This window comes from Pocillopora verrucosa, chromosome 13, assembly GCF_036669915.1.
Source record: "Pocillopora verrucosa isolate sample1 chromosome 13, ASM3666991v2, whole genome shotgun sequence".
In the NCBI taxonomy this organism is placed as follows: Eukaryota; Metazoa; Cnidaria; class Anthozoa; order Scleractinia; family Pocilloporidae; genus Pocillopora; species Pocillopora verrucosa.
In genome coordinates this window covers 3,841,696-3,868,956 of record NC_089324.1, presented here as the reverse complement: position 1 = coordinate 3,868,956, position 27,261 = coordinate 3,841,696, and the positions used below count along the sequence as shown (strand labels likewise).

General features: G+C 35.4%; 2 protein-coding genes across 3 annotated transcripts; one reads left to right on the top strand and one right to left on the bottom strand.

Moving 5' to 3' along the window:
* The first annotated feature begins 119 nt into the window (after window positions 1–119).
* On the top strand, window positions 120–25,527 carry LOC131775149 (equilibrative nucleoside transporter 1). 2 transcript variants are annotated; one of them, XM_059091237.2, is made up of 15 exons: window positions 120–437; window positions 14,787–14,868; window positions 15,202–15,323; window positions 15,689–15,783; window positions 16,795–16,845; window positions 17,257–17,342; window positions 17,652–17,700; window positions 18,496–18,593; window positions 19,193–19,241; window positions 19,913–20,008; window positions 20,373–20,470; window positions 21,249–21,363; window positions 22,099–22,184; window positions 22,831–23,033; window positions 23,820–25,527. In XM_059091237.2, the coding sequence occupies exons 1-15, from the start codon at window positions 355–357 to the stop codon at window positions 23,929–23,931; spliced, it is 1,425 nt and encodes a 474-aa protein (XP_058947220.2). In that variant the 5' UTR covers window positions 120–354; the 3' UTR covers window positions 23,932–25,527. The 2 variants fall into 2 exon arrangements, with proteins under 2 accessions (XP_058947220.2, XP_058947219.1); XM_059091236.2 differs by lacking the exon at window positions 120–437 and adding an exon at window positions 11,229–11,531.
* Window positions 24,700–27,160, bottom strand: LOC131775146 (uncharacterized). Its single transcript, XM_059091233.2, has one exon. It carries the CDS (start codon window positions 27,120–27,122, stop codon window positions 25,926–25,928), a length of 1,197 nt encoding a protein of 398 aa, XP_058947216.2. The 5' UTR covers window positions 27,123–27,160; the 3' UTR covers window positions 24,700–25,925.
* Between the last annotated feature and the right edge of the window lie 101 nt (window positions 27,161–27,261).

Sequence of the window (27,261 nt, the reverse complement as noted above, 5' to 3'; positions counted from 1 at the left end):
GTAAAAGTATGCCATGGCACACGCACTGTTTTTTAGGGCGAACTGTAATTGGCTAGAATTTTACCGCGTCTACGCGGCAATATGGCGCATGCGTTACGTTACCATTTGTAACCTTTACAAATAGTGTGCATTGTTGTTTATTTTAAATGATTCGTATTTCTGTGTTATTTTTTTTTTCTCATGTCCATTAGCGTTACAAATCACGTGAATGAAAACGGACACTCCGGACTCAAAGATTGTGTTTTACCGAAAACATTTCTATGAGGAATCATTCCTCTCCTGGTGGTTGAGGAGGCTTTAATGATAAGTGAATTGTCGTGGGTTTACAGAAGAACTTGATGTGGCCTAAAGCAAATGGGGGTGAAAAAGGAAGTTGATCGTGATGCGAAAGAAAGGTTATTGGGAGATGAGACCCCAGAGTTTGAACCGGTAGACAGGTAAGTGCAATCCATATCGTACAAACTCGCTCCACAAAATGAAATTATTTGCCAGTTTGAAAGCTTACCAATGTTTTCTGGAAAAAACAAATTTTATTGCTGCAATGTTATGAAGTTCGTTTGGTCTTCACTCTTTTGATAGTTAAAATTGCGAAGAATTGATAATTTATGATGCAAATATGAGGAAGCTAGAAGATCTTTTATTGTAACCCTATACAATGTCAATATTGCAGCCACCGTTTGAGGCAAAGTTTGGAACGGTGCGAACTTCCTGTGCATACAAAGGTTCGCACCGTTTGTAATGTGAACCATAAATCATTTTGAACAGTGTAGTCAGCCTAACATAACGAGCCATTACGCATTTGTAAAGTATTCAGAAAGACTTCAAACTTGCTTATCTGTTTAAACATCGTCACAATTAATTTGTGGATTATCTTTGAGTTATCTGATTGTTCGAACTGAGGATATGTTTTGTGCACTAAACCCCGTGCATATCATTGGAGGGTGCTTGGTATCGTTGATTGGAATTGATGACGTTGAGATGATATTTGCAATAGTTAAAACATTTTGTTATGTTTAGCCTTAAGCTATATTCAGTAATACATCTGAATATATTTTTACGTTACAAGATTTCATAGCCGTCCAGCCCTGCGTTTGCATGGTTTGTTTGCATTTTATTTTATGGGTTGGATTAGGGCACTAAATGCAATTGATGTTTTTATTTTTATGATAGTAAAAAAGTGTTGATTTATAAATGAAGCCTCTCAAGGGGTCATGGCAACAAGTGACATTGCTTAAAAATGTGGCAGTTCGTTTTCCAATGCACTGACAGTGGACAAAAATTGACAGAAAATGAGCAACATTTTGAAATAGCGACAATCCATTTTTAATTTGGATAAAGCAACATTTATCACTTTGATTTTCTTAACAGAGACATCATAATCAGGACAGTGTGACTTTTTTATGATCTTACCAGCCTTACTTTGCCAATAAACCATCAACAAGTTAATAAACCATTTAATGTGATTGATAATCGCCCTTAACCCTTTAATTCTTTTTTAATTCTCTTAACAGTCTGCCAAATGATTTCTCATTATGCTAGTTTGGAGAATTTGCTATTGGATCAATTAGTAATCCCATAATTGGTATTTTTCTTTATTCTCGTTACTTGTCCGCATGACATCATATAGCTGTAGTAAGGAGAAATTTCTGTTTTGGTCACTCACAGGAGTCAAAGGGTCATGTGAGTGTTTGCATGCCAAATACCAATTATTGTTAGGCCTGGTGACTCTTGTATTATCTTCGTAATTGGAATGAAATGGAGAAAGATAAGAAGAAATCCCACAGCATTCTGAAGAAGTGTAAAAAAGGATAAAATGAGTCACTTAAGGCAAGATGAGAAAGGTAATTGGGCAATAATTGCAGATAATTCTTAGAGTGCTTTATATGATGGCCTTTACTTTAACAAAGTTTTGTTAAGATTTAGCAGTGTCAGTCAATAATCCCATCCATGACCATTCATTGTATGGACAGACTTTAACAACATTAAGATTATGGGCTGGGGGCTAGCCAGCTTACAGCATGCACAAATGCTAACATGAAATGAATACATGATATGCAGGACACTAAATTAAAGAACCCTAGGTTATTGCAGTAGCAAGATTAGCCAAGAGTCACTCCCTGCTTGATAGGAAGAGTAGAAAAAATCTAGATCTTATGTTATAATGCAACTGCATAGTAGTATAATATTCAAAGCCATCTCTATTATCACATTGCAAGAGAAAGTCATTAAAAGATATCCTGGTCAGAACTAAACTGTGAAGCTGAGAAGATTTAAATTCACATGCAAATGGTGAGGCCTGTCAACGCTCTCTGACAAGATGAAGCAGACCCAATAGGGAGATGGTTTGACAGGTGCTACACACACCCCCTCTCCTCCATGGGAAAGTCTGTTTATTAGATAACAGGGATTTAATAGAAAGCAAGATACAAAAAAGGTCTTCAAAAACTGGCCCTCAATACACAACCTAATAGTTTAATATTTCCTGGGTAAGCATGCCTCTGGACCTCCCTAAAATCTTGCGCCTCTGGTGCCTATCAGCTTACAGGTTAGGCCCTTATACAAAACCCCTTGTCTAGGGGCTTGCAAAGATATTTGGGTCAGAGTCACTGATTGGAAGTGGAAGATTCAAAATCACTTGCAAATGGCAGTGTTCGTGAAGGCCTGTCAACACCTTTCAACATCTTTTTAAGCTACAATGTTTTTAACTAATCTCTATAACACTGATGGAGAAATGGCTCCTTAATGAGCAATATGTAAGGAAAGTATTTAAAAGAAATTCTGTCAGAACCATTAAAATTTTGAAGAAAGTAGATTTTAAATTGCTCGTGAATGGTAGGAGTTGTGTGGGCCTGTCGACACTATCAGTTGAGTGCCATACAACAATGACAGGATGTTTGAATTGGTCCTTGCTTGACTTCCTTATCAAATCAATGATTTGACGTTTATCCAAAGGGAATTGTTTTCTTCATGACTATGTGTAAAGATGAGTACATGAGTGAGGAAGCTATTAGAGATCTAAGCCACCAATCAAAATTGAAACACAAATATGAGGCCTTGAAGTGATCACTGTAATTTTTAATTCTATTTAAGCCAATAGAAATTTATGTATGGTTGATCTTATGTTTAAAAGAAAACACTTCCAGGTGCTAGCACAAGTCAGAAATTACTGTAGTGCCAAATTCAGTATGACAGCAACATTTTTATTCAAGGGAAAAAGTGACAGCAACATTTGTCCCTAAGCAAATAGGTGATGCTCAATGAGCCACATAGCAACATCAAAAGCCCCCTTGGAAGGCCTTGTAAATTAACATTTCAACAAAAATATCACTTTACTGTTCTTTAATAAAGAGCAAATAACCCATCTGAAGTACCAGTAATTTAGACAAAAGGTGTTTTGTAATCTATTATCTCATTTTTCTTTGTGATTATGAGCAAAAATAAACTGCATCAGTGCCATGCTTACTTCTGTTCCTCTGTCATTCACAAAATCAAAATTGTTCCATCACAGACCATGCAATATCACACTGCATAATTTCACATTGCAAAGCAAACTGGAAACTCGATTTATTATCTCTACTAAACCCCAACCAAAGACATACAGTAGTTTCTGCTCTCTGAAGTAATTCAAATGTGTTGAACAAAGAGACAAGGATCATTTTTCTGTGTCATCTTGGTTTGGAATTTGCTTCTGTGGAACACATATTAAAATGCAGGTTTTTTATAAGCTGATAACAGGCAAGGTTGTATACAAGAAGTGGTGTGGCAAAGTCCCACCCTTGCGAAATGGCTTTTGGAATTCCTAGGAATTCCTAGGATTTTCCTAGGAATTCCTAGGAATTTATTCCTAGGAATTCCTAGGAATTCCTAGGAATTCCTAGGAATAAAGGTGTGAATTTTCACGGTAAATTCGGACTGGGAATTCCTAGGAATTCCTAGGAATTCCCAACCATAACAACTCTGGTTCTAAAAACCTAGAAATTCCTAGAAATTCCCAGAAATTCCCAGAAATTCCCAGAAATTCCCAAAAATTCCCAGAAATTCCAAGTTTATAGCCAACAGGACTTGGAATTCCTAGGAATTCCTAGGAATTCCTAGGAATTCCAACTCAGAGAACCAATGCCTTTCCCTGAAAAGCTGTATATCTAAAAAATTCCTAGGAATCTCTGGGAATTTCTGGGAATTTCTGGGAATTTTTGGGAATTTTTAGGAATGTTTCAGAATTACTGGGAATTTTAAGCAAAAATTTGAGGCTAATGATATAAAATAAATACTTTAAATTAAAAAAACCCAGCTAAAATTCAAGTATTCAATGAAATTTATTTAGAAGCTTAATTTAAGGCTTACATGTAAACTATTTTTGATTAATTATTAACATCAATGTGTGGTAATATTAGGATGGAATTTGATTTATTTTTCTTTTCTTGAAAACTTCATACGGATTAATCCTCAATTACAGCTTTTCATATAAAATAGTTCTAATCAATCATTAAATTTGGTTTGACACAAATTGTGAATAAAATCTGTTGATTCTTTTCCATAAAATACAATATCTTAAGTTATATTTGAAAACCAAGCACTCTTGGGAGTGAAGGGGCTAATTACAGTCAAATAAAATTGATTTTTTGATTAAAATCTTGTTGTAACCGTAACAATAAATTAGAATGAAGTTATCCTAAACTGCAAACTTAGCTGCTGTTTGTACTGTTTGTATTTTTTTTCCTGGGCTCACAATGAGTTGGCCTTGAATGAGGTTGTCAACAAGAACCTTGACCATTTTGTATCTGGATTCCTTGACATCTGAATTTGAAAAAAAATAATATATTAAAATATGTATGTTTAAAGCTCAGACCAGGCTTTTAAGATGGCTATGAGGAAAAGGGCATTCATTGGATTCTCAAATTTAGAAATCTCTGTTATATTGAGTGACTTTCATATTGGAGTTAGTACATCTCTCTCATGGATTTTACTAAAAAAGGGCTGAATACATTATTTTGTTTTTACCAAGGAGGGCTTCTTTATGTACTAAGGTTTGTTTAATAACAGTTCCTATTTTGAATCTTGAATGTTCCCAAACGTGACTAGAGGAATCTTGAAACCTTACTGATAGGTTTATTTCATTGTAAAGCATAATAAGCTTAAGAAACTGCGGCATGCAAGTGACCGATTCGATTCTCAGAATTATTCTAGTTTCAGTTGCGCCGAGGTTATGTAAGCTTAATTCAACCCGCTACATCTATTCTTTTATAAGATTTTGATCACGTAACGAATATCGCAATTTTTACTCACCTCAAACTTTCAAAATCGTAGCTTTACAGACGGCCATTCGACCCTTGTTTGTACCAGTCAATATGTCAACTGTTGTCCCTTCTTTTAACTCCACGGCGCCAACGACTTTCTTTTCTTTTACAACACTCACGCTATTCTCGTTTTCCCATTGAACCACAATAAAAGCTATCTTTAGAAATGTTATATTAAGCAAAACAGTTGAGAAAAGCGATCAACCGATGAAAAGTACATTCAAAGATGAGCGCCAAATGGAGTCTTCTTTGTTTCCGATCACGGGCATGATCACGTGGATCTTTTAGGACTTGTCATTGGCTAGCAAAGTGAATCCGCTGGCTTGCCGATTGCAGTGTTAGGAGAAGTGCCCAACTTTATTCTGACTTCTCCGACCGGTTCTCTGCTTCTAGAAGATGGATAGCTTGGTGATATAAATAAAGATGTGAGCTCACTCTATGTAGAAATAATCGACAAGAATCGATCGTATTACAAATGCTCAATTTGTGGCCGAAAGTTGTCGAAGAAACAAAGACTCGAAACTCACTTGAGTTGTGTTAGTGGCAAAGGTGAGAAATAACACAAGCCAATCACAGTTTTGAATGCGACTACAAATCGTCTTTTACCCTCATATTTATAAAAGAAGGATACCACATTCGGAAGTATAAGAGATACATAGATGATCCCAGTGTACCAGTACCTAAATCTACAAAGCTTGACCGTAGAAAGCGTTCAGCAACACGTTCCAACACCGCCATCTCGATTCCTCAGTCAGTCGTTTCCACTGAACTTAAAGCAGTATTGACAACAGAGTAGAGTGCGTCTTACAAAGGAGAAACATTTGTACAAGAGACAGAAGTAGCTATATGCGATTACAGAGGTGCGTTGGAACTCTGGTCCACAAATAGTTATGCACTGCCCGAAGTATAAAACAATTTTGTTGATAGCTGACAGACAGAGAAGAACAACAAGTAAACTTAAGAGCTGTTATTATTGAAGTGTGACTAGCGCTTTTCATTTTTATATAAAGAAGGACTTGTAATTTGCACCAAAAATAAAAAGATGTAATGTTTTTTGGGAGATCCAGCGATTGGGACATTTAAGAAATTAAGGTATGAAGGGAAACTTAGTTGGTATTTCTCACTACTAACAAGTCTTGTTGACAAATATTTTCAGATCAGAGTTTCAAATAAAGTACATTGAAGACGTCATATAAAAGGTGTTTTTCCTCAAAGGGAACATTGACTGACTCTGTCTTGTCTGCATGCCAAATGTTTGCAAAGTGTGTGGATGATCCACAAGTATTGGAACTCTTACAAAAATGTTTTGTAAGAATAAAAACAGCAAAACAAATTACAGCAATTGGTCATGAAAATAGAGCAAAAAACTGAAAAAAAAAGCAGCAACAACAATCATGAAAAAAGAAAGATTAATTAGGTGTTGAATTTGTTTGTCTAAGGCATGAAATTTCTACTAAAAGTATTGTCAACAAAAAGTCTCTGACAGCGTTGGAGGCAACTAAGCTTGACTGTTCCAAGGTTTTCTAACAAAGGCAACCAGTAATGTAGGTTAGGGAAGTAAGATAACAATGTAATTATTGTTAATTATTGTGGAAGTTGGCAATTTCTAGTTAACATAACTGACAGCTGGTTCATGAGAAAATCCATATTAATGTAAAGATTTACTAAAACTTAGTTTGAGTAATAAATTTCATGATCTTTAAGTTATAAACATGTACATGTATGTATATCTCTTGGTAAGTTTTGTATAGCATACCTTTTATTGAGCCAAAGTTTTAAGCCTCTGAAATTACTCTTTTTCTTAAAACCTTCACATTCAAGGTATTTCTTAGAATTTATGTGGACCTCAGGGTATTAAAATTGCCTCAAATTCAATTCCCAGAAATTCCCAAGAGTTCCACACTTCTTAAATTATAGGTAGTTTGTAAAGCTGAGAATTCCTAGGAATTCCTAGGGATTTCAAGTCCTCACAAAACTGGAGTCTTCCTTTCCCAGAAATTCCCAGTAATTCCAAGCTTTTTAAATCAGAGCTAATTTGCATAGTTGGGAATTTTTGAGAATTCCTAGGAATTCCTAGGAATTCCTAGGAATTCCCAGAAATTCCCAGAAAACTGGGAATTCAGTTTGCAAGGATCATTTGCATAATTGGGAATTTTTGAGAATTCCTAGGAATTCCTAGGAATTCCTAGGAATTCCCAGAAAACTGGGAATTCAGTTCGCAAGGGCAGGCAGCTAAGGGCAAATTTGTTTAGTTGAAAATGGTAAGGTGCAAAGAATGTCTAGAAAATTTGCTAACAACAGCATTTTTGTGCGTGAGAAATTTATCAGTAAGGAAAGATTAAATAGAAATTTCATGTCTAAACAAAAGTTACAAGTTATGACAAAGCTGTATTGCTTAAATGCAATTTAAAACATCGAAAACTTCTAAAAACAAACAATCAGATATACATGGAAGCACAAATTATGTAAACATACTGTACCAGTCCTTGTCACTGTGGAATTAAATAAGTAAAACAGAAATACCTATTTCTGCTACTGATGCTGTGGTAGTACTGTAATCCTCAAGTACAACAGGTATTATGCAGCATCTTGATATCATACAGCACAGAAAAAGTTGCCTTTGAACATCAAAAGTAATTATTTTGCATGTGACTATGCAAAATGAAACAAATCCCAGTAACACTGTCTGAATGATGAAATCTTTAGATCTGGTGTAATTTGATTGGTGCCAGCAACATTCCTGGCCCAATCTTATTGAAGCCAGTAACATACCTGGTGATCCGATTAGTGCAATTGATGTACCAAACATAGCCCTATTTAGTGTAAGCAGCATATTTTTTTTGAAGAAAAATGTCTTTTATTTAAAAAAAAAAAAAAGAAAAGAAAAATAGCAAAAAAAAGATGAGATGGGAAAAGTTTTCATAGAAAACTATGTTTGGCAAAATACCTCCCCTCTTCCATGTACTGAGTACTGAGTATTGAGGCACAAATAGTCCCTCTCCCCCCATCAGATTTGCTACTAGGGTTCAAACTATGTCACAGCCTTTAACTACTTCATGCCTTCTCTGTAATATCAATTGTTCTCTTAGTTTTTTTGTCGTGACATGCAAAACCATTTGTCAAATTACATGGGAAACCTGTTTTCTCTCAGTTTTTAGTCTTGTGCCAAACCACATAGCTATCATATCCATTTGAAAACCTGTTTTCTCCCAGTGTTTTTGTCATGTGCAAAACTGTTTGTCTGTCACATCAAAAACCTGTCCATATACAAATTATTTCTCAAATGTTATCTACCAGTACATCTGCTTTTTTCCTATTCCCAACAACTCAAATGTGGTGGTGTCTTGCAGTTTTTGTTTATGTCCTTCAGCTCTTAAGATCTAGTTGTTAATTCTCCTTTCTAGCTGCTATTCATTTCCTTGTATATTTGTTACAAGACTTTGCTGTTAGATCAAGATAACAGCTTCTACCTGATAAGTTTGAGTGTTCTCTTTACCTGTGTACTGGATATTGTATGGATATTATTGGGAGAATTTTAATTTTTAAAAATAACATGTTAATCATTTCTGGGAATTAAAGGGCTATTCTCTATTTGAATTTTATGGAAAAGGAGTCTCAGCATGTACCAAGTCTTAACCATTTTTACTTATGTTTGATAGTCTTCAGCCTTTTCAACCCTGATTTATGCTCTTGCATCAGCGTAAGCATCCTCCATACTGTTCTCTTTACATTTCTTATGATACTGACAAAGAGATCACAAGATCTGATTGTTAATTCTCTCCTCTGGCTGCTTCACATTTCCTTATGAATTTGTTACAAGAATTTGGTTTTCAATTGAGATTAAATCTTGTACCTGATAAGTTTGAATAATCTCACTACCTGTTTGCTGGATAATGTATGGATATTATAGGGAGAAGTTACATATTAATCACTGGGAGTTAAAGGGTTATTATAAGTAGTTCTTTTATTGGCAACCATTTCCTTTATTCTCACAACCTTCATGTCTGATTTGTCAGTGAAACTGTGAGGAGAAATATGATGCTTGCAGTCACTCTCCAGGCTAATGGGTACTTTAATGAATGAACTTTATGAACTTTAATATATGATAAGAGTTATTTATTTTGCACACACTGCTAGGGAATTGTGAAAAAGTGAGACACTGTGAAAGAAGCTGTATGAAATTACTAGTACTGCACAATGTTTAATTGTCATTTTTTAGTTTAAGACATTAGTATAAATAAAAGAAATTACATATACATCAATCAAATGTAACTGAAAATTTAACATGTGGCAAGGAGACCCACAGAGAAACCTAGAGGCTTAAGTGAGCTATAGGCTCCTCATATTTTACTAAGTGAGACATCAGCTATATTTTGGGTACAAAACATTTTTGATTAGGTTAAAAAGAAACAAGAGAAAAAGGTGAAAGCATGCACTCACAGAAAACAACGACAATAATAGCAGGCATGCAAACAAACATTTATTTAGGCAGCTTGAGAAAAGTAAGAGAAAAAAAGCACAAAGGGAGTCAATTTAGGAGAAATGTTCGTAATTTAGACTGAAATAGGAAAAGAGTGCCAACATTTTGGATTTATATTTTCAGTTAATTAAAAAATTTAGGCCCTTGGAAACATGATGCAAGCAAAGTGTCTAATATTTGTTCTGTAAGGGCCGGTAAGCCAGGTGTAATAGCAATGAATGCTACCTCACAACAGGAATAATCTTTCAACTCTTTACACCCTAACATCAGTATGCATATTCTCCATACTTTTCTCTATATATTTCTTCTGATGTTGAGAAGGAGAATTTGTTTAACAATCTGGAGCTTCTTAAATTGGTGATCATTTCCTGTATTGTCATGACCTTTACATTTGATTCAAGGGTGATACTGAACGGAAAAATTGAATGTCTGAGATGGTTGGATATCAATTGCACAGGAATTTTCAAGCTTGAACATGCCTTTCTAATTTTAGCTTTGGTCTTAACCCTACCTCACCTCTCAAAGCTCCCTATGGGACAGGGTGTTCAGGAGGTACTTACCAGGGGTTCCCCAGATAAATCGGAAGACTTTCCTACTTGTTCTTCCTCACGTTTGTTATGGTTTTTGTTTGATGGATTGTTGTCTTCCATTAAAAAAAAATAAATAAAAAGAGAGACATCGTAGGACGTGAGCAAACGCATTTTTTTATGAGACTGAATCACGAAAGGTCGCATAACATATCTCGGTTCATTTGACCGGAAATGATCACACACGCATCTTCTCTTCACTCAAATCGTTCTTAAGCTGTTCCTTTTGTAGCTGTTCTTTTCAATATGCACCTCTCTTTTTTGTTGTTTTCTTTTAGTTTGAAGATACGTGAAATGAGATCAATAAAGGCATGTTTTGCCATGGACGAACGTTATTCCTGCAGAGTGTTTTTCTTTTTTTTTTGCTCTTGCCGCCACTTCCGGTCGCAAATAGTCAAAGCAAAGATGCATATCGAGTTTCTCTGCAATTTACCGCACACGATAAAATTGGGTCAAAATCCTAGTGATACTCTTAATGTAACACTAGTTTACTTAAAGAAAATGAAAAGATTTACATCAGCAAAAAATGAAAATGACGAAAATCTATCTCACATCAGCAGAGCTACATGCAAGATGTGTGACCTGCACGTGATAGCGGGGACGGAATGTTCACTCTTGCATGGGAGGATAGATTAGCACTTTTTTTTAAGGCAAAGTTAGAGATAGCAATGCACAATTTGAGTTAAAATATGAGTAAAAATTGATTTCCTGGATTTAGAGTTAGACTACGTTCAAACTAGAGGATATTGGACTCACAAAGGCAGTGTAGATCAATAAACTGTGAAAGTTTGGAAGCGTCCCTCCCCACCCTGCTAAGTGCTTTTGAACCGCCCTCAGGTTATCAAAAGCCCTGCGCCAAATTTGGCAACACACATAACGCGTTCAGATTTCGTTCAGATTGGGATTGCAAATTTTTTTTTGCTCTCAGAGCATCGCAAACCCTCAGAAATCTTCGCCCAATTCCTACGCATCGATTTGTCTTATATTAGTTACTGTGGATACACTGTTAGAATATTTAGCAGCTTTATAGCAGATCTGCTGGAAATTTCTTTTCGATATGGGTGCCGGTGGCGAAGAAGTCAAAGTCGAGACGAAAGCGTTTCTCGAGAAGAGAGAGAAAAGTACAGCTAAGAAAACCCTCATCGTATCAATGGAGCCTAAAGATAGGTATGCTAGTCGTAGATAGTTAGAAAAAGATAGAACTGTAGAATTTGAGCTTGACTTAGTCGGCATCGAGAGAAGAAAGTGCTTTTCCGTTGCATTATCGCTTATAAGACTTTTAGCTCACTTATTGTTCTCCGGAACAGGTTGTGTTAGGTTTTAGTCATCCTGTAGTCCAGAATGAGAGCCAATCTTTGCAGATAAGTTGCCTGCTTTGAGAAAACTTCCAGGAGAACCGATAAATGCTATATTTACAGTTTACGTATAACTTAATTTATTTTTAGGGTCAGTGGTTTATTGTCGAACAATGTAAGCTTCTAAGTTTGAAACTCAATTTCGCGAGCGTTTATGGTTGTTAGATGGGGGAAGCTTTGTCCGTTCGATTGCTTGAGCTACCGGGAAGAGACAAAGTTGATACATGTCGCTGGCAGTAGCCAAGGACTTGTTAAGCACGCTAAAACAAAATTAATTGTCAGCAGAGTCGTTATGTTAATTCATCTCCCACTCTCTTGTGCGATAACTTGTATTTCCTTGGAGCTTCCTTCCCGAGCTTTTCCAACATCTCTTTTGGGGGTACTCTCTAATCATTTGAAATAGTGGGCCGATCAGATGTTTGAACCAACGTAGAAAATTGACAGACATAACCTCAGTGTTAAATACGAATGACTATATTAGAAAAGAAATATAAAGGCAGGTGGTTAATCAAAGGTATTTTGAAAAAAAAAAAAAAGAAAAAAGATTGGAAAGAAAATATGACGTCCGCACTTTAGTGGTTTTGACTTTGTCGCAAAGATGCGAACGTGAGAGATTTACGTATTCCTCACGGAAATTCAATAGGCGGACATTCTGCAGCGGATATTCAATTATTGTGAAAACCCCTTGCCGAAACCTGGATTTTACTTTAGTGCGAACATCCACTGTGGTAGCTAAACCGTAATCACAGGTTACGTGAGTTCATTTTTTTCGTGCATGCATGAAGCTAGAAGTCAAACGACGATGAAAATTTCTAAAAAAAGAGAACAGCAACAAGTTGCAAAGTTGCTGACATCGTAACTTGAGAACAAATTACAATGTTGGCTGAAAATAATCCGATTACATAATAAGATATTTTTTATGAGCAACCTTTTTTTTTTGAAATTTTTCAAGTTTCCTGCTCAAAGCATGCTCATGAAACATGTCGTTCCTTAGCTATATATACCTTGTTTAATGTTAACGAAAGAGTTACGTTTACGCGAAAAGATAAAGAATTAATTTGAGTGATGAATTGGCAACGTTGGTGGTCGATGAGAGTTCAATTTTTTTTTTCTTCTGACGTTCTCCAGGAGATGACCTTTAATACTTTTATGATTAAAATTAGCGATGGGATCTTACAGTCAAAATTAGATATGTGATCTTGTTTTAACATGTTTTTAGAGCAAGGATGCTTTTCTTTTAGTGATCATGACGTGATATTTAATTTATCACTGCCAATAGCTGGCATTAGATACTGTGCTATCGGCAACAAGGAATTATTCGCTTTATGAATTAAAAATTCTGAATTATGATGTTGTTGTGCCTGTATTTCTCTCACAGATTGAGATAAGAAGATTACAACTATTAAAGAGCATAGTTCAGTAGAATTACTAGAAACAAAGATTAAGTTCAGTGGAAGTAAGAACAAGTTATAAATGGATTTAAATATTGACCAAGAGTTGATGTTCTGATTAGGCAGCATTGAAAGTTAACCTTATAAGCCCTAAGAGTGATTAGCATCAAATTTCTCCCCATAATATCACTCCTGAATTGCACATTATGGTCATAAGAATAAAGGAAATGATCACGAACAAACGATGCTTTTGATTTGTAAACAAATTCTCCTTATCAGCACCTTAGGAAATGTGTAAAGATTAGTATGAAGAATAAGCATACTGATTTTTGGATATAAAGGGTTAAGGAAGCATCAAGTGTAGTTCAATTCTTGAAAGATAAAGAAGGAGAAATAGATAATCCAGTAAAAGGATTGGTTGTAGCAATAAAGGGATAATTATAAATTGTAGTTTGATTGTCATGGTGAAGTTCGTGTTGACAAGGAATGTTGATGGCAAGTTTGGTTAATATATGAGCACCTCACCTCAAGGGAGGAGTTAGTTGTGTTAGATCACAGGCAGATCACATTATCTGTTCATGGTAAATAATTATTGCCATGAGGGGAACAAAATCTCTGAGGGTTAAGAATGAAACTCTGAAAATTGCATATCTTAATTACATCTAGGTCAAACTTAGCAAACCAAAGAATTTGAAGTGAGCAGTTCATTTCAAATTTACCAATCAGTGTATAACTTGGTTTTGAAAGGCAGTGGGCTGCCACAGGAAGTTGCTGCGCTGTATGGTAAATTTGAAAAAGCCTTCCTGCCTTGCATTTCTTTGGTTGCTGAGTTTGGAACCAATCATATTAAGAAAGGGGTACTCATCAATTCAGGATTGGTATTCTCGGAAATTGTTGGAGGGATGAAGCTCAAATTCGGCAAATAGATAAAGCAACATCTCATTGATCAACAACGACATTGATCTTAATGGCCTCTGGCTGAAAGTAATTTCATACAAAAAGGCTTCAAATGGCCCATGAGGGCTAAAAAATATCACATGCATCAACTGACATTCCATTTAACCCTATTGAGATGTTCAGAAGGAGATGTAAATTTGATATGTCATTTCCATAGCTTTATTCTTAACCCTCATAAATTTTTTTTGTCTCAGGTCAACAATTATTAACCATGAACACATAGTGTGATCTGCCTGTGGTTAGATTTATTGAAGTTAGTGGATACTGATGAAATGCAGATCTAACTATTGGCTGTAATTTTTCACTGTCACTTACCTCATCAAAAAACAGAAAATATTGGTCTCTTAAATGATGTTGATTTGATGATACTTGTTAGAAGTATTTCCTTCATTACTTTATAAGCATTGTCATGAGCTTATTTTGCTCTTTTTCTTAAACACCTTTGTAAATTAGTGCAGTCAGCAGATAGTGTTGAAACCCAGACCAAAATATCTTCTGTCACTGTCGCTGTCACTTACCACATCATCACAAAACCCAATAAATCCTCAACCCCTTAAGTGTAACTTATTTAGCGGGACTTAGCAGAAACATTCCCTCACTTAGAAGATTGTGATACAAGCACTGAGCAAGTTTCTTTTGTTTTTTCCTTTAACACTTTTAAATCCTTTTAAAGTATTATATGGTTATGTTTATGAAACAGTAACAATGTCTTTATGCAGGTTCAATGTGGTCTACTTTATCATGCTTATTCAAGGAGTGGGCACCCTGTTGCCCTGGAACATGTTCATCACTGCACATGCAGTAAGTATAATGATTGTATGCATGAAATGAAACAGTCGTCTCTGTTAAATCAGTTATTTTATCTTCTAGAAAAGAAGCCTGAGGTGTTAAGGTCTTCCTAAGGCCCTGGATTTCTGTAGGTTTCTCTCTCCATTGGTTTTGTTGACAATACTCCCTAACATTCAAAACACACCTCTTTTTGCAGTAATTAGATTTGTTGTTGTTATTTTGTTTTATTTTTGTTGGGTAAATGTGATTTCTTGTGAGATACAATTGTTTGCTTCAGGATATGGCAAATTTTTATTTTTCATGTTCACCAGATTACTCACACTTATTCTTTATTCTTTTTAACAGTATTTCCAAGAAAAATTAAAGGCAGATAAAGATCTGAAGCATAGCTTTGAGAATTATTTTTCAGTAGCAGCCATGGTGCCCAATGTTCTAATGTTCTTACTCAACACCCTTTTTAAGCACAAGTAAGAATGTTTTTTTTTCCCTTCAAAATAGTACCTTTGACAGTCTAGACTTAAACTTTGAAACTTTTGAGAATGGAGTGTTGAGGATTAATTTCAAGGTTCTCAATTCACAGAATTGAGGAAACAATGTGATTCTCGCACGCAAAAATAAAGCACTTGACGTCTTCTATTTTGACACATGGGCTGTTTGCACCTACTGTATACAATTTTTTTCATATATTCTGTTACACAAGACTCAAGCTTTGACCAAATCCTGTTTTAGTGTTAATAATATTGAGCCAAGCATGCAAAAATTGAACTGTTTTAAATACTTCATTGTTCAAATTATCCTCACAAAATTAGCTATTGACACACTTTTCTTTCAGGGTTCCACTGCAAGTCAGAATGATCACATCAGTGTGTATTATGACATTGTGTTTTGTTTTGACAACAGTCTTGGTAGTGATTGACACCAAAAAATGTGAGTATCTATCTTTATTATAGTTGTATTATAGTTAGTGACCATATTTTAATAATTATACAGCCTGTTAAATTAGAGTTTGGTGGGATTTGAAATTATACCCCTCTATTTGAATCCACAGATACAAGATATGAAATATCTTACTGTTCTTGTTTTCTTGGTCTATGCTGCAAGTTTCAGAACTTTGTTATTTTGCTAAATCAATAAATCTTGACTGGAAAAGGCTCAGTATGAGCCTTAAACTCAGTTATTGAGAAGTATATAGTAATAATTGCAGCATCAGGGCGTGAAATTGCACCTAATACAGGCACCAATGCGACTAACTTTTTCACTTTGGTGACCAAATCCTGGAAATTAGTCGCCAAATTGGCAACTAGAATGTTTCATCATAACCTTACCAAGAGATATAGTGAATTAAAAAGATTTGCAAAGATAAATTCTTTGCAAACTTCCTCGCTATGTTTGTTTCCAAAACACAACAGATGCATCTCGATTGATAACTAGACGTTATCTTGGAATTAAGTGAGCTTTAACGTTGTATATCGTCCATCCTAGTGTCCACTTTGTAGCACGTTAAAGATCTTTTCCCAAACTTAGTTTTGGAGGGGCTGTCTAGAATGCTGACAGCTTAAAAGAAGGTTTTGTTTGTCTTTGAAAATGGCGACCAACTTTTTTTCACTTGGCTACCACTTTGAAGAATTAAGGAGCCAAGTGGCTATCAGAAAAAAAAATTAATTTCATGCCCTGAGCATAGTTATTTACTCCATGATATCTCTTATGTTGTGTCTGTTTTTGTTCATGCAACTGCAATGTTGCACTAAGTACAAGCAAGGAAGCTCAATGCTTTCTTATTCTTCCATTCTTGAATCCTCCTACTCTCACAAGTGACAATAATAAGAATCCTTTCAAATTTCTGGAAATTTTCAAACTGACAGGTATTGGAAATTTAGCAGATTTAGCTATACTCAAATGAAGTGATTATAATTTTGGACATTTTTATTTAATCCACAGGGACAACAGATTTCTTTTACATCACAATTGGAACTATCATCCTTATTAACAGTAAGTGATAACTGATCTGATAACTGATCTTGTAAAGATGGTTTTGTTATCTTTTTTCTACAAACTTATTTTACAAACAAATTGATATCTCAGATCACCTGAAAAAATATGAAGTAATTTTCTGAACATGAGCATTGTCCATGTACAAGTATAGATATTGGAAAGAAGGGAGTTGATAACAAAAGCCACTAAATTCACTCTCTTTGAAGGCAGCTTTACCTTGAATGTTGTGGACAAGCTCATATTTTATGCTTGTTATTGATGAATGGTTTATGGGTGGGTCCTCCATGCTGGTGTATATTTCAAATTGAATTGCATGTTGAACACTGGTGCTGCCACAGGTGTGCAGAGACATGGAGCCTTTGTGTACAAAGACATTTTAAGTTAATCCTGAGTTTCTGTCCTCTACAGTGAGCAGTGCAATTTATCAAGGAGGACTCTTTGGTGTCTGTGGAATGATGCCTCCAAAATACACTGGAGCTGTTATGACTGGTCAGGTAAAGTACTTAATGTTTATGGTCTCTAATAGATATTAAACTGACATTAGTAATAGTGCAGATTTGACTCTGTGACCAGTAGAAGGTACAATGTACTATGCTGGTTTTCTTTAGCATAGTGAAGATAAACAGAATGTGTGATAAGAAAAATCAAATAGAAGGAAACGGTCTACAGGTTTTGTACTAGATTTTCTTTTTCCTCATTTTAAACCCTCTTAATCAGATAATTCAAAACCTCTCTCCCTCGCTTCTAAGTAATGTTTTTGTTGTCATTCAACTCAACTTTTTTAACATCCTCTCTCTGGGCAGGGTGTTGGAGGCACATTTGCTGCTTTAGCTAGTATATTCTCACTGCTAGGTAAGTAACATGTATCATCTTATAGTTTGGCTTTATAAGCTGAGTTGACATTGTGGATTGGCCACCATAAAGAGTTTCTGAAGCTGATATTTTGAGTGTTAGCTGATTGTAATTTTGAGCATCTGACAGAAGGCTAATACTAAACATCAGCTTTAGAAACTAAGTGGTGTCCAATTTACATCATTAACTCATTTGTTAAAACCAAATTATATTGTAACAACCTCCCCCCCTTGACCCACCATCACAGTTTCTTTAGAAACTTATGCCCTTTATTTATCTACAATCTGATAGTCTGAGAGAGTTTTGTCATTGGATGCTGAAAGAAATATGAGTTTGCTCTGAATATTGGTGAGAATTCTGGTCACAAGGTCTGAAATACATGTATGGCAAACCAAGTTTGCTTAAGAATTTCACCATCTTTATTGGCAAAGTAGACTCCTTATTTTCCTACTAGTACATGCTTGTTTGGTCACACAACAAAGTGGTTTAAATTAGCAAGTTATTTGTAGTTCCTATCTTGAGTTTGCACTGGATTTGCCCTAATATACCATTTAATTTTTCTATGAAAATCACACTGCAATCATGAATGTTTTTCTGCTCATAATATTTTTTGAGTTATTTTCTATGGGCTCGTAGAATCATAGAAATAATACACAAATCTGTGTTGTTTTCCATTGTTTTCTCTGTAGTTCAGTCATGTTCCATCAAAATGCTCTTTCAGAAAAACTTTTTCTTCTTGTAATATACAGTTTGCATCACTTTTCTTAAAGTGTTTACTTGGTTTTTTTCCTCTAGGAGGAAAGGATGCTGTAAGCAGTGGCTTCGGGTACTTCATGTCAGCAGCAGTAGTGCTCACTCTATGTCTTATCACATACATGATGTTAAATAGACTGGTAAGAAGGTTGGAGTGTTAGGCTTTTTCAATTATAGAAAAAGGGGTGCAGTTTTCAAAGGCAAGGCTTGCTGGTAAACTTCTCTGTAGATGAAAACACACTAAAAACAAATTGTCTTTGGTCAAGGGTTTAACTTAATTAAGTAGGTAACACCACTTAGCAATTTTATTCACCAATCATAGTAAATTTGATTGCTAGTAGCCTGTCAGATAGCAGCTGTTTTTTTTTAAATCACCATCACTACAATAGGGCACACCTTGTGATTTTTGCCAATCACTGTGATCGGCAAAAATCACCAGATGTGTCACCAGCTTTAATTTGGCTTTTTTCTTTGTACTTAGTTACCAGAAGTCTTTGTAGGGTTTTTAATTAACAACTTAATGTGTGATTCAATTTTCCCTTATTGTGGGTTAGTATCTGTAGACCTGTGCACTCTTTTATAATCTTAAGGTTTTACCTATTTTTCATTAAAATATTCCAAAATGCTAATAGCACTTTGCCATAGTGCATCATAGATGCATTAGTGGTTGCTAAAGGTAGAGTCATTTAGAATGAAACAAAACATAGTCTCCACTCAAAATTGTGTTTTTTTCCTATAGAAATTTGCTAGACATTATATAGCACCAAATAGCAGAAGAACTGAAATCAGTAAGTATAGATTATGTTCTATTTGCTTGTTTGTATAGTGCCTGTGATTAATATGAAGTGAATCCTGTGTTCTGATTGGCTAGCAAGCGGGCAAGATGTGCCCATCTTGCCTGTTAGGAATCACTTGCTTTGATCCCCTACAAGTTAAAAAAAAATACTTGGAGCAGACTTACAAGGCTCAATATTTGAACAATTTAGTGATAGAATTCAGTGCTTTCAGTAAGATATGAAGGAGGTGGCTAGATCAGTAAAGCACAATTTCCCACTCAATAGCCCATCAGGTCCATTCAGAATAAACTGTGTGACAAGTAATTGTTGCTCTGGCCAATGTGTTTTGCTTACTATGTCAATTACAGTTTGTGTTTGATCCCATGACTCACAAGGTCTTACAGTAATCCCCCCCCCCTCCCCCTAGTGCTACACATTTCCTCTTAAATTAGTTTTGAGAATTTGGTGTTAGATCAAGATAATTTCTACCTGATAAGTTTGAGTGTTCTCGTGAGCTGTTTGCTAGATTATTTATGGATATTACAAAGAGAAGTTACCTGTTAATCACCTCTGGGACTTTAAGGGTTAATTCATTGTTTCTTGCCTATCTATCACTGAGGACATCTGCTGGGCTTAGGTCCATTATTTATTTATCAATGGTTTTCTTGTTGCTTTCTTCACAGAGAGCCCATATAGTCAAAGTGAACAGATTGAAAGACTGGCAAACTGGCAGATACCAGCTGTAAAACGATCAGGGATCATTCAAAACTCAAACTTAAGTAAGAGCAAAGTTTTTATCCTGATCTCGTAAGTGGCAGCATTTAGGATTTGGACCCTTTAGTTATTCCATAATAATTTTTATCTTGGATGTTTGCACCCTAGATGTGGACTTGTTTTTCTTGAGATCACTGTAAATTTATCATGGTTGTCTGTGACCCTCAGTTTCCCAAACTGATATTACTAGTCATCAAGAAGTTTGAAGTAATGAAATTCTTCTTTTTTTGGGAGTAGTCTAGTTCTATCTAAGTTCTAGAATATCTCACATGTTTATTTTTTGTTTTACTTCTTTTTTATCATGGAAGAGGCAAATCAATAATTTCTTTTTGGTCTCACACTTATTTCTTTGAGTGGTCTGTTTTTAAGGTTTGGATAATGAGGCACTTCTGTCAGTTAAGTTTCATCCAAAAGAAGCAGAAGCTTTTGGGAATGAAAGGCCACCATTTTTTGTGATTTTTAGACAGGTATGGTACAATTGTGTAGGCTTGTCATCCACTTCTTTGCGATGACAATAGCATCACTCGCATCTATGGGTAAACCCACGATGCCAAAACTTTAATTATTATATAGCTGAAGGCACCTTTGAGGGCTATGAAGCAAATAATGCACCCCGAGTGGGCAAGATGGGCCCATATTGCCTGCTTGGGATTGTCTGCTTTGATCTCATGCAAGGAAAAAAAGTGCATGGAGCAGACTTTCAAAGTTTGTCATTTTTGGACAATTTTGGTAATGGAGTTGCAAAAAGTGGTAGAAGGCATTCAAAACAAAAAGAGCATAAACAACTCTAGTGGGTTTATTGTGCAACTGATGCAGATTGCTTTTCTTTCCAGGCTTTTGAAATAAACAAGTCACTCTTGATTATTAAGCAAAATGTTTTTGCTATGTAATAAATCCTTTATTGTTCAAGCTTGTATGGTCAATAAGGCTGGATATTGGCTGAGTTCTTTTTTCGCGTTTTAATAGACCAAGACGAAGTCAAGGTCCCCAAAAAAGCAATTTTAAAAACAAGGCTAATATCCAGCCATCTTGACCTCATGCTTGGTCAGTTATGCACATTATTTAATGACAATCTTTCTAATGGTAACACCCAGTCAGATCATGTTTTGATGTCACATGTTCATGCTCAGATGCAAACAACAGTACTTGGGAGGGAAGGGAACTTTTCATGTATGGGGCTATTTTCAAGGATATTTATAAATGATTGTCTTTCATTATTATTTATTTTTTTCTTTTTTCTTGCAGATCTTCAAGTTAGGTTCATCTGTTGCGTTTGTATTCTTTGTGACATTAGCAGCTTTTCCTTCATTGACATCCAGAATACGATCAAAGCACGAAGATGATGGCTCAGAGTGGACAAGTAAGAAAATAACTGTAATAAAAAAATGTGACTGGTATATTTTTAAAGAGCAACATAAGATAATTGATTCTTAAAAGTGATGCAAGAGTGCATTGGTTTTCTTTACTTCATGCAGTGATTATTTTAGAGAACCTGTGTCATTGTCCCAACCAACCAGAAAGGAACAAAGCAAAACTAAATTTCACTAGGAGCCCATTTCTTGAAAGTCCCAATAGCATATGGTGATTCCTCAGTATTGTACTGCACACCCAGTACTGTGCTTTATAATCACATAAATAGGCAAATTCATGTTTGTGCATTCCAAGAACATGCTATTTTTTGAACAATGGGCCAGGTAAAGAGGTACAATGGTTTTAAGCTTTTGAATGAGTACAGTGGCCTCTTTTTTTTATTACATAGCTTTGTGTACAAATCCCCTTTAAATTGGAGAAATTAAAAGAAAAATCATTAAAATGAAAAAAGATATATCTAAAGGCATGCACAAAGCCTCCAGGATGCAAATTATGACCTTGAAAGCAACAATTTGAGGCTTGTTTTGAGTCAATGTTGTTTAGAATTGCATGACTTTACCTGGTATTGTCTCTGAGCTGTCAATATCCTAATCTTGGATGTGAATACACCAACTAAATAATCCTAACAGAAGATTTCCATATAACTTTCAGTACCACACATACATCTTTTGGGCAATTATTAATGTGTAAAGTTACTTACTTGACATTGTTTGTTTGTTTGTAGAAATCTATTTTGTTCCTGTAACATGCTTCCTTTTGTTCAATGTTGGAGACTTCTGTGGCCGACTAGCAGCTTCTTTTACACAGTGGGTGAGTATTTTGGATAAGAGCATTTTAAATTGTTCTTGGAGGAGTTAACCAGCACAGTTTGTATTCAAAAGTTTATAGCAAACAACCAGTTATTGTAGAAGTAGCCCTTTACACCCTAACATCAGTATTCATATTCTCCATACTGTCCTCTATATATTTCCTAAGGTGCTGACCAGGAGCATTTTTTTTAAAAACAACCAGGAGCCTCTTTAGTTGGTGATCATCTCCTTTATTTTCATGATCTCTCAATGTGTGAATTAGAGGTGAAATTATAAGGAGAAATTAGATGCTAGTCATTTAGGGGTTGAAGGGTTAACTAAATAATGATAAAATCCATACAAAATGCTTAGTTGAGTGTAGTAACAATATTTTGTTAGGTGCAAATCTTTAGGGCAAGTTCTTACTATTGATTCCCTGTGGAGCACTATGAAAAAAATCACCTTGTAGTTTTAGTCAGCTGTAGAGATTTCTAACTGTTTGAGATTTCCTTAGCTTTGTCCCTTTACTACTGTTGCTGTGCAAGTTTGATGTGTACAGCTCCATTTACTTTTGAAAAATATCTTAAATGCAGCCATTTATCGAAGAATACAACTTGGTCATTCATGAGTGTTTGTTTTACTGATTACTTCATCCAACTTTCTTTCAGCCTGGCAAAGATGGTTATCTTCTGCCTATTCTCTGTTTCTCAAGAGTGGTATTCCTTCCTTTGTTTGCATTATGTAATGCATTGCCGAGACCACATGGCACTCCAATATTTTTCCATGAGGATTACTTCCCAATAATATTCATGGTGTTATTTGCCATCTCAAATGGTTATCTTGGAAGCTTGTGCATGATGTATGGACCATCGTAAGTTAAACAGTAATTTATTTATTTATATACTGATATATTACTAATTAATCTGTAGTTGCATTGTGATGATGGTGATGATGATTAAAATGGTAATGATAAAGACAAAAACTACACTCAAATTACCTCATTTAGTTTTCATGAGTAAATTGTTTTGGAAAATATTTAGCAATCACACTTGGTTGAACTTGTATTTTTTGTCAGGATCGTTTTCAAGTAAAGAAATAATTTCACACTTTGTTGCATGTTACTTAAATAAATCATTGGTGGTGAAAAGCTAGGGGTTATTACTTTCATCAGATGTGCTGTGTAAGGTTTAGCCCTTAAACTCCCAGAATTGATTAGCATTCAACTTTTTTTTACAATGTCCTTACATTAATCAGCAAACAGGTGATAAGAATACTCAAATTGTTATTGATCTAACACAAAGTTCTCATAACAAATTTACAAGGAAATGTCTAACAGCTAGTTGGGAGAATTAAGAATTGGTTCTTGGGAATTAAAGAGTAAAGTTAAGTGGTGGAAACTTTGGTGTCTATTGAAGTGTAGGGCTTTTATTATAATCAATATTCTGTGATAAGTGGTTCTTACTTGTTTATCTTTTTTTGTTGTTTTTGATATGTGATTATTCATTAAGTCTGTGGGTTCAGAATATGCAAATGACTTCCTAATAATTTTGGGTTATAGTTTAGATATTATGGATTTGGTATTTCTAATAACAGAACAAGGAGATTAGATGCTAAAGGTTAATTTTCACTCTTTTTTTTCCTTTTCATTTTATCACAGCATGGTGGAGCCAGAACATGCAGAAACAGCAGGAACTATGATGGCTTTCATGCTTATCATTGGTTTGGGTGTTGGAGCAGGATTTTCATTTGTGATCACCATGTTTCTCTGAAACAGTTATACCAAGCTGCTTACAGGTCACGTCTTCTGAAGCCTTAAACCTGTCTCTTTAAAAATTAACATTCTGAATGTAGTGCTAGTGCACAAGTCAGTGCACTACATTTGAGGTTCAAGGGCTGTGTTTATTTAAAGGATTTCACAGCATGGTTGTGTTTGATTCCAGTAGAGGACTTATTCCATGGAAATTGTTCCTGTAAAGGAATTTGTCAAATTTGCTAAATCTGGTATGATTGGTAGGTTGGCAAGTTGAAGACCAACTTCTCCATGGATTGTATTAAAAAAATTGTCTGTAGTGAATGGAAACCGGTCTTGTTAATATTTAAAAGAAGAGATCCAGCAAATATAGGAGCAGACAAATCACAGCATGAATCCCAAAAAAACTAACTTTATTATTATTGTTTGTGTCTGAAACATTGTTATTTTCATACTGTATCACATGGCTTGATGAGGTACTGGTATAATTGAAACAGAGAACATTTTAGTGTACTGGCAATAGCTGCGGTTGTGTGAGAAAGGGGTATTGAAGATAATCATGTAATGGTGAATGGCATTTGGCACTTTCCAATGCCACAAGTGCCCGTTTGTGTGTAAACTTCTATTGCTGAATCATTGCTTGTGAGTGAAAGACAAATTATTTTATGGGAACTGAGGTTGTTTCTAATGAATTAAACTCCAGTTTTCAATAGTGTGGCAACCTTAATCCCATTTTCAACTTGCTGCAACCCACATGATGCAGCTATTAGGTTTAAATTTTCACTCCTTTTATTAAGTTGGTCTCTTTCATGTGGAGGGAAAGTCAATTTATTTATTCTTGTCATATATTTTAGAGCAGTTTAGTTGACTTACAGTAAGATTTGATCATGTAACTACACGACAGTGTGAAGATCTTGGAAAATCTACTGCAAATTTTTTAATTCCCTCATATGCCCTTCAAAAAAAATTCACTATTTCCATCTATTAGATGGAAATTTTTTTCCTAGTGAAATTCGAAGTATTGTGAGGGAGAGCTTCTTAATTACTAAAAAAAGTTATGGAACTCTTATCATTTTGCCTTAACTAGATTTCTGCAGTTGCCCTTCTATCCTTGACAGCGATTTCAATTTTTACATGTATACCTTGATATTATTTGGACAACAAGTGTCACAAAATTACACTTCACAATTCTTTTCCACTGGTTTAGGAGGCAATTAGAGTGAGTTCCAAGAACTTTGAAAAAATTAACATTTTCATTATTTTTGAGAATATGAATGCATAATATATTTTTAGGCTGAAATTTGCAAACTATCCATTTTTAACTTTTCTTACAATTGCCTGTATGCTACTACCCAATCGTAGGTTATTATTCTGCCATGGATATGTGAAATTCCTTGAAATACTCTATGGACACAGTAAAATTTTAGATCAAGGAGGTGTGTGCTCATGGTCATGGTAGCTGGGCAGCCTCAATTCACATGAACATGGTTTGCTTGCAAAACATTCTTACATTGATACACTTCATATTGAAGAAATGCAAGTGAATGTAGCCATATCATACCTATATTTCTGATTTACTTAAAAACAATAAAAAGGAAGGTGAACATTTTACAAAGTGTGCATCACTTTTCTCATGACCAAGTAAAAATCAAACAGCATTGGTAAATGAGTGATCAAAATAGTTATGGTAGAGAGGAAAAATTAATATTTCCACTTTATGGAGTACTCCCCACGGGCACAATGAGCAAGACAGTCTTCCCTTTGCCATCAAATCAAGACAACCACATTCACCAAAAAACAAAACTTTCTTTCTCTTTAAGTTTCTTAGCTGCAAAAAATTTCAATGCCCAGTGAAACACTCTGTTACCTTTTTTTTCCACTGAATAATCTCCTGCATTATATTACCTGAAAACTTCATCTCTCCCAGCAAATCAGAATGAAACTTTTGAACATATTTTGTAAAATTCAGAAACAAACTTTGTGTCCACCTAATTTAATGACAAGTTAGAGCTCTCAAGCACTCCATCCAAACCTTTTAACGATAAACTGTCTTGCACCAATAGAATGTTCAGCTTTGGTCATAATTTTGTTAACTGTATATTTTTTCTTAAAAGTAACAAATGCACTTTGAAAATTTTCTTTTCCTCCCCACCTCTTCATGCTGAGGTGGATAACATCATCGTCAAATCCTTCAAAATACTGTGTCAGTTCTTCCTTCTTTACACAACCTGGAATCTTGTCCACAAAGATTTGTACGTTACGCTCCTTGTTCCCATCCTGAGACCTGGCGCGCCTTACCATCACCTCTTCTCCTTTAATTATGTGCAGGTAATTTTTTTCTAACACTTGGACAGGCTCGTCATTGAAAAAGGCCAAAATTGCCATGTCTCTTTTCAGCTTGTGATTACGCATGAAAATCATATCGATAAATGCTAACCTTCCAAACTGTGCAAAGTAATCTTTCAAATGTTCCAATGTTAGCCCTTCTGGAACTTCATGTATACAGACTCTCCTTTTCACATGGATCTTTTTCGTGTTTTCAATGCTCTTCTTCACAACTACCTCGCTCTCACCAATTTTATGGATGGGACTTTCAAGAGCTTTTAGCACCGCATCTGTGGTTGTAAACTCAATAAAGCAATAGCGAGGATTAACCATAAGGACCACCTTCACGTCTTGGATTTCCCCATAATGTGAAAAATGCGCCTTTAACTCTGATGTTGTCATTTCCTGTGGAACATTGCAGACGCAAATCTTGTTTTGAGAGTTTTTCATATAAGCTGCATCCACTTGCACGTATCTCATGTGAATCAAATGCCTTTGAGAGAGAACCTTTTCCATGCTAGAGACATCTTTGAACTGCACGTATGCATATGGCCACATTTGTTTAAACTTCTTGGGATTTTTCAAAAAAACCTCTTCCACCTCTCCAAACTGAGCGAAGTAAACCTTGATTGAATTTTCTGTTGCTATGGGATTTAGTTTCCCCACAAATATCGTTCGTTTGTCAGGGTGGACGAAAGAAGAATTTGTACTAACACTGACCACATTTTCACTACAATTTGTGCCATTCGCCTCAAAAGTCGCCTCACTTTGACCGACCGCTTTTCTGGAGAATTTGGCCTTTCCGTGAATTCTGGTCAGTAAATTGAACGACAACGTGCTTCTGAAGAGTTTTTGAGAAGAACTAAGCCGCCAAAAAGACTTCATTAGGAGTCTGCGGGGGAAAGCACAGTAGAAGGCTGCCATGTTTCTTGTTCGATACTGCGTGTATGCGCTCTGAGGCGTCAAGACTTTGTCTCACTGCTGATTGGTTAGAACGCAGCCAACATTGAATATGTCTAAACAC

Coding starts and splice junctions, on each gene's coding strand:
- LOC131775149 (XM_059091236.2), top strand. CDS start 11,422: ATGGGTGCCGGTGGCGAAGAAGTCAAAGTCGAGACGAAAGCGTTTCTC. Junction 21,364..22,098: donor TGATGGCTCAGAGTGGACAA/GTAAGAAAATAA, acceptor GTTTGTTTGTAG/AAATCTATTTTGTTCCTGTA. Junction 22,185..22,830: donor CAGCTTCTTTTACACAGTGG/GTGAGTATTTTG, acceptor ACTTTCTTTCAG/CCTGGCAAAGATGGTTATCT.
- LOC131775146 (XM_059091233.2), bottom strand. CDS start 27,122: ATGAAGTCTTTTTGGCGGCTTAGTTCTTCTCAAAAACTCTTCAGAAGC.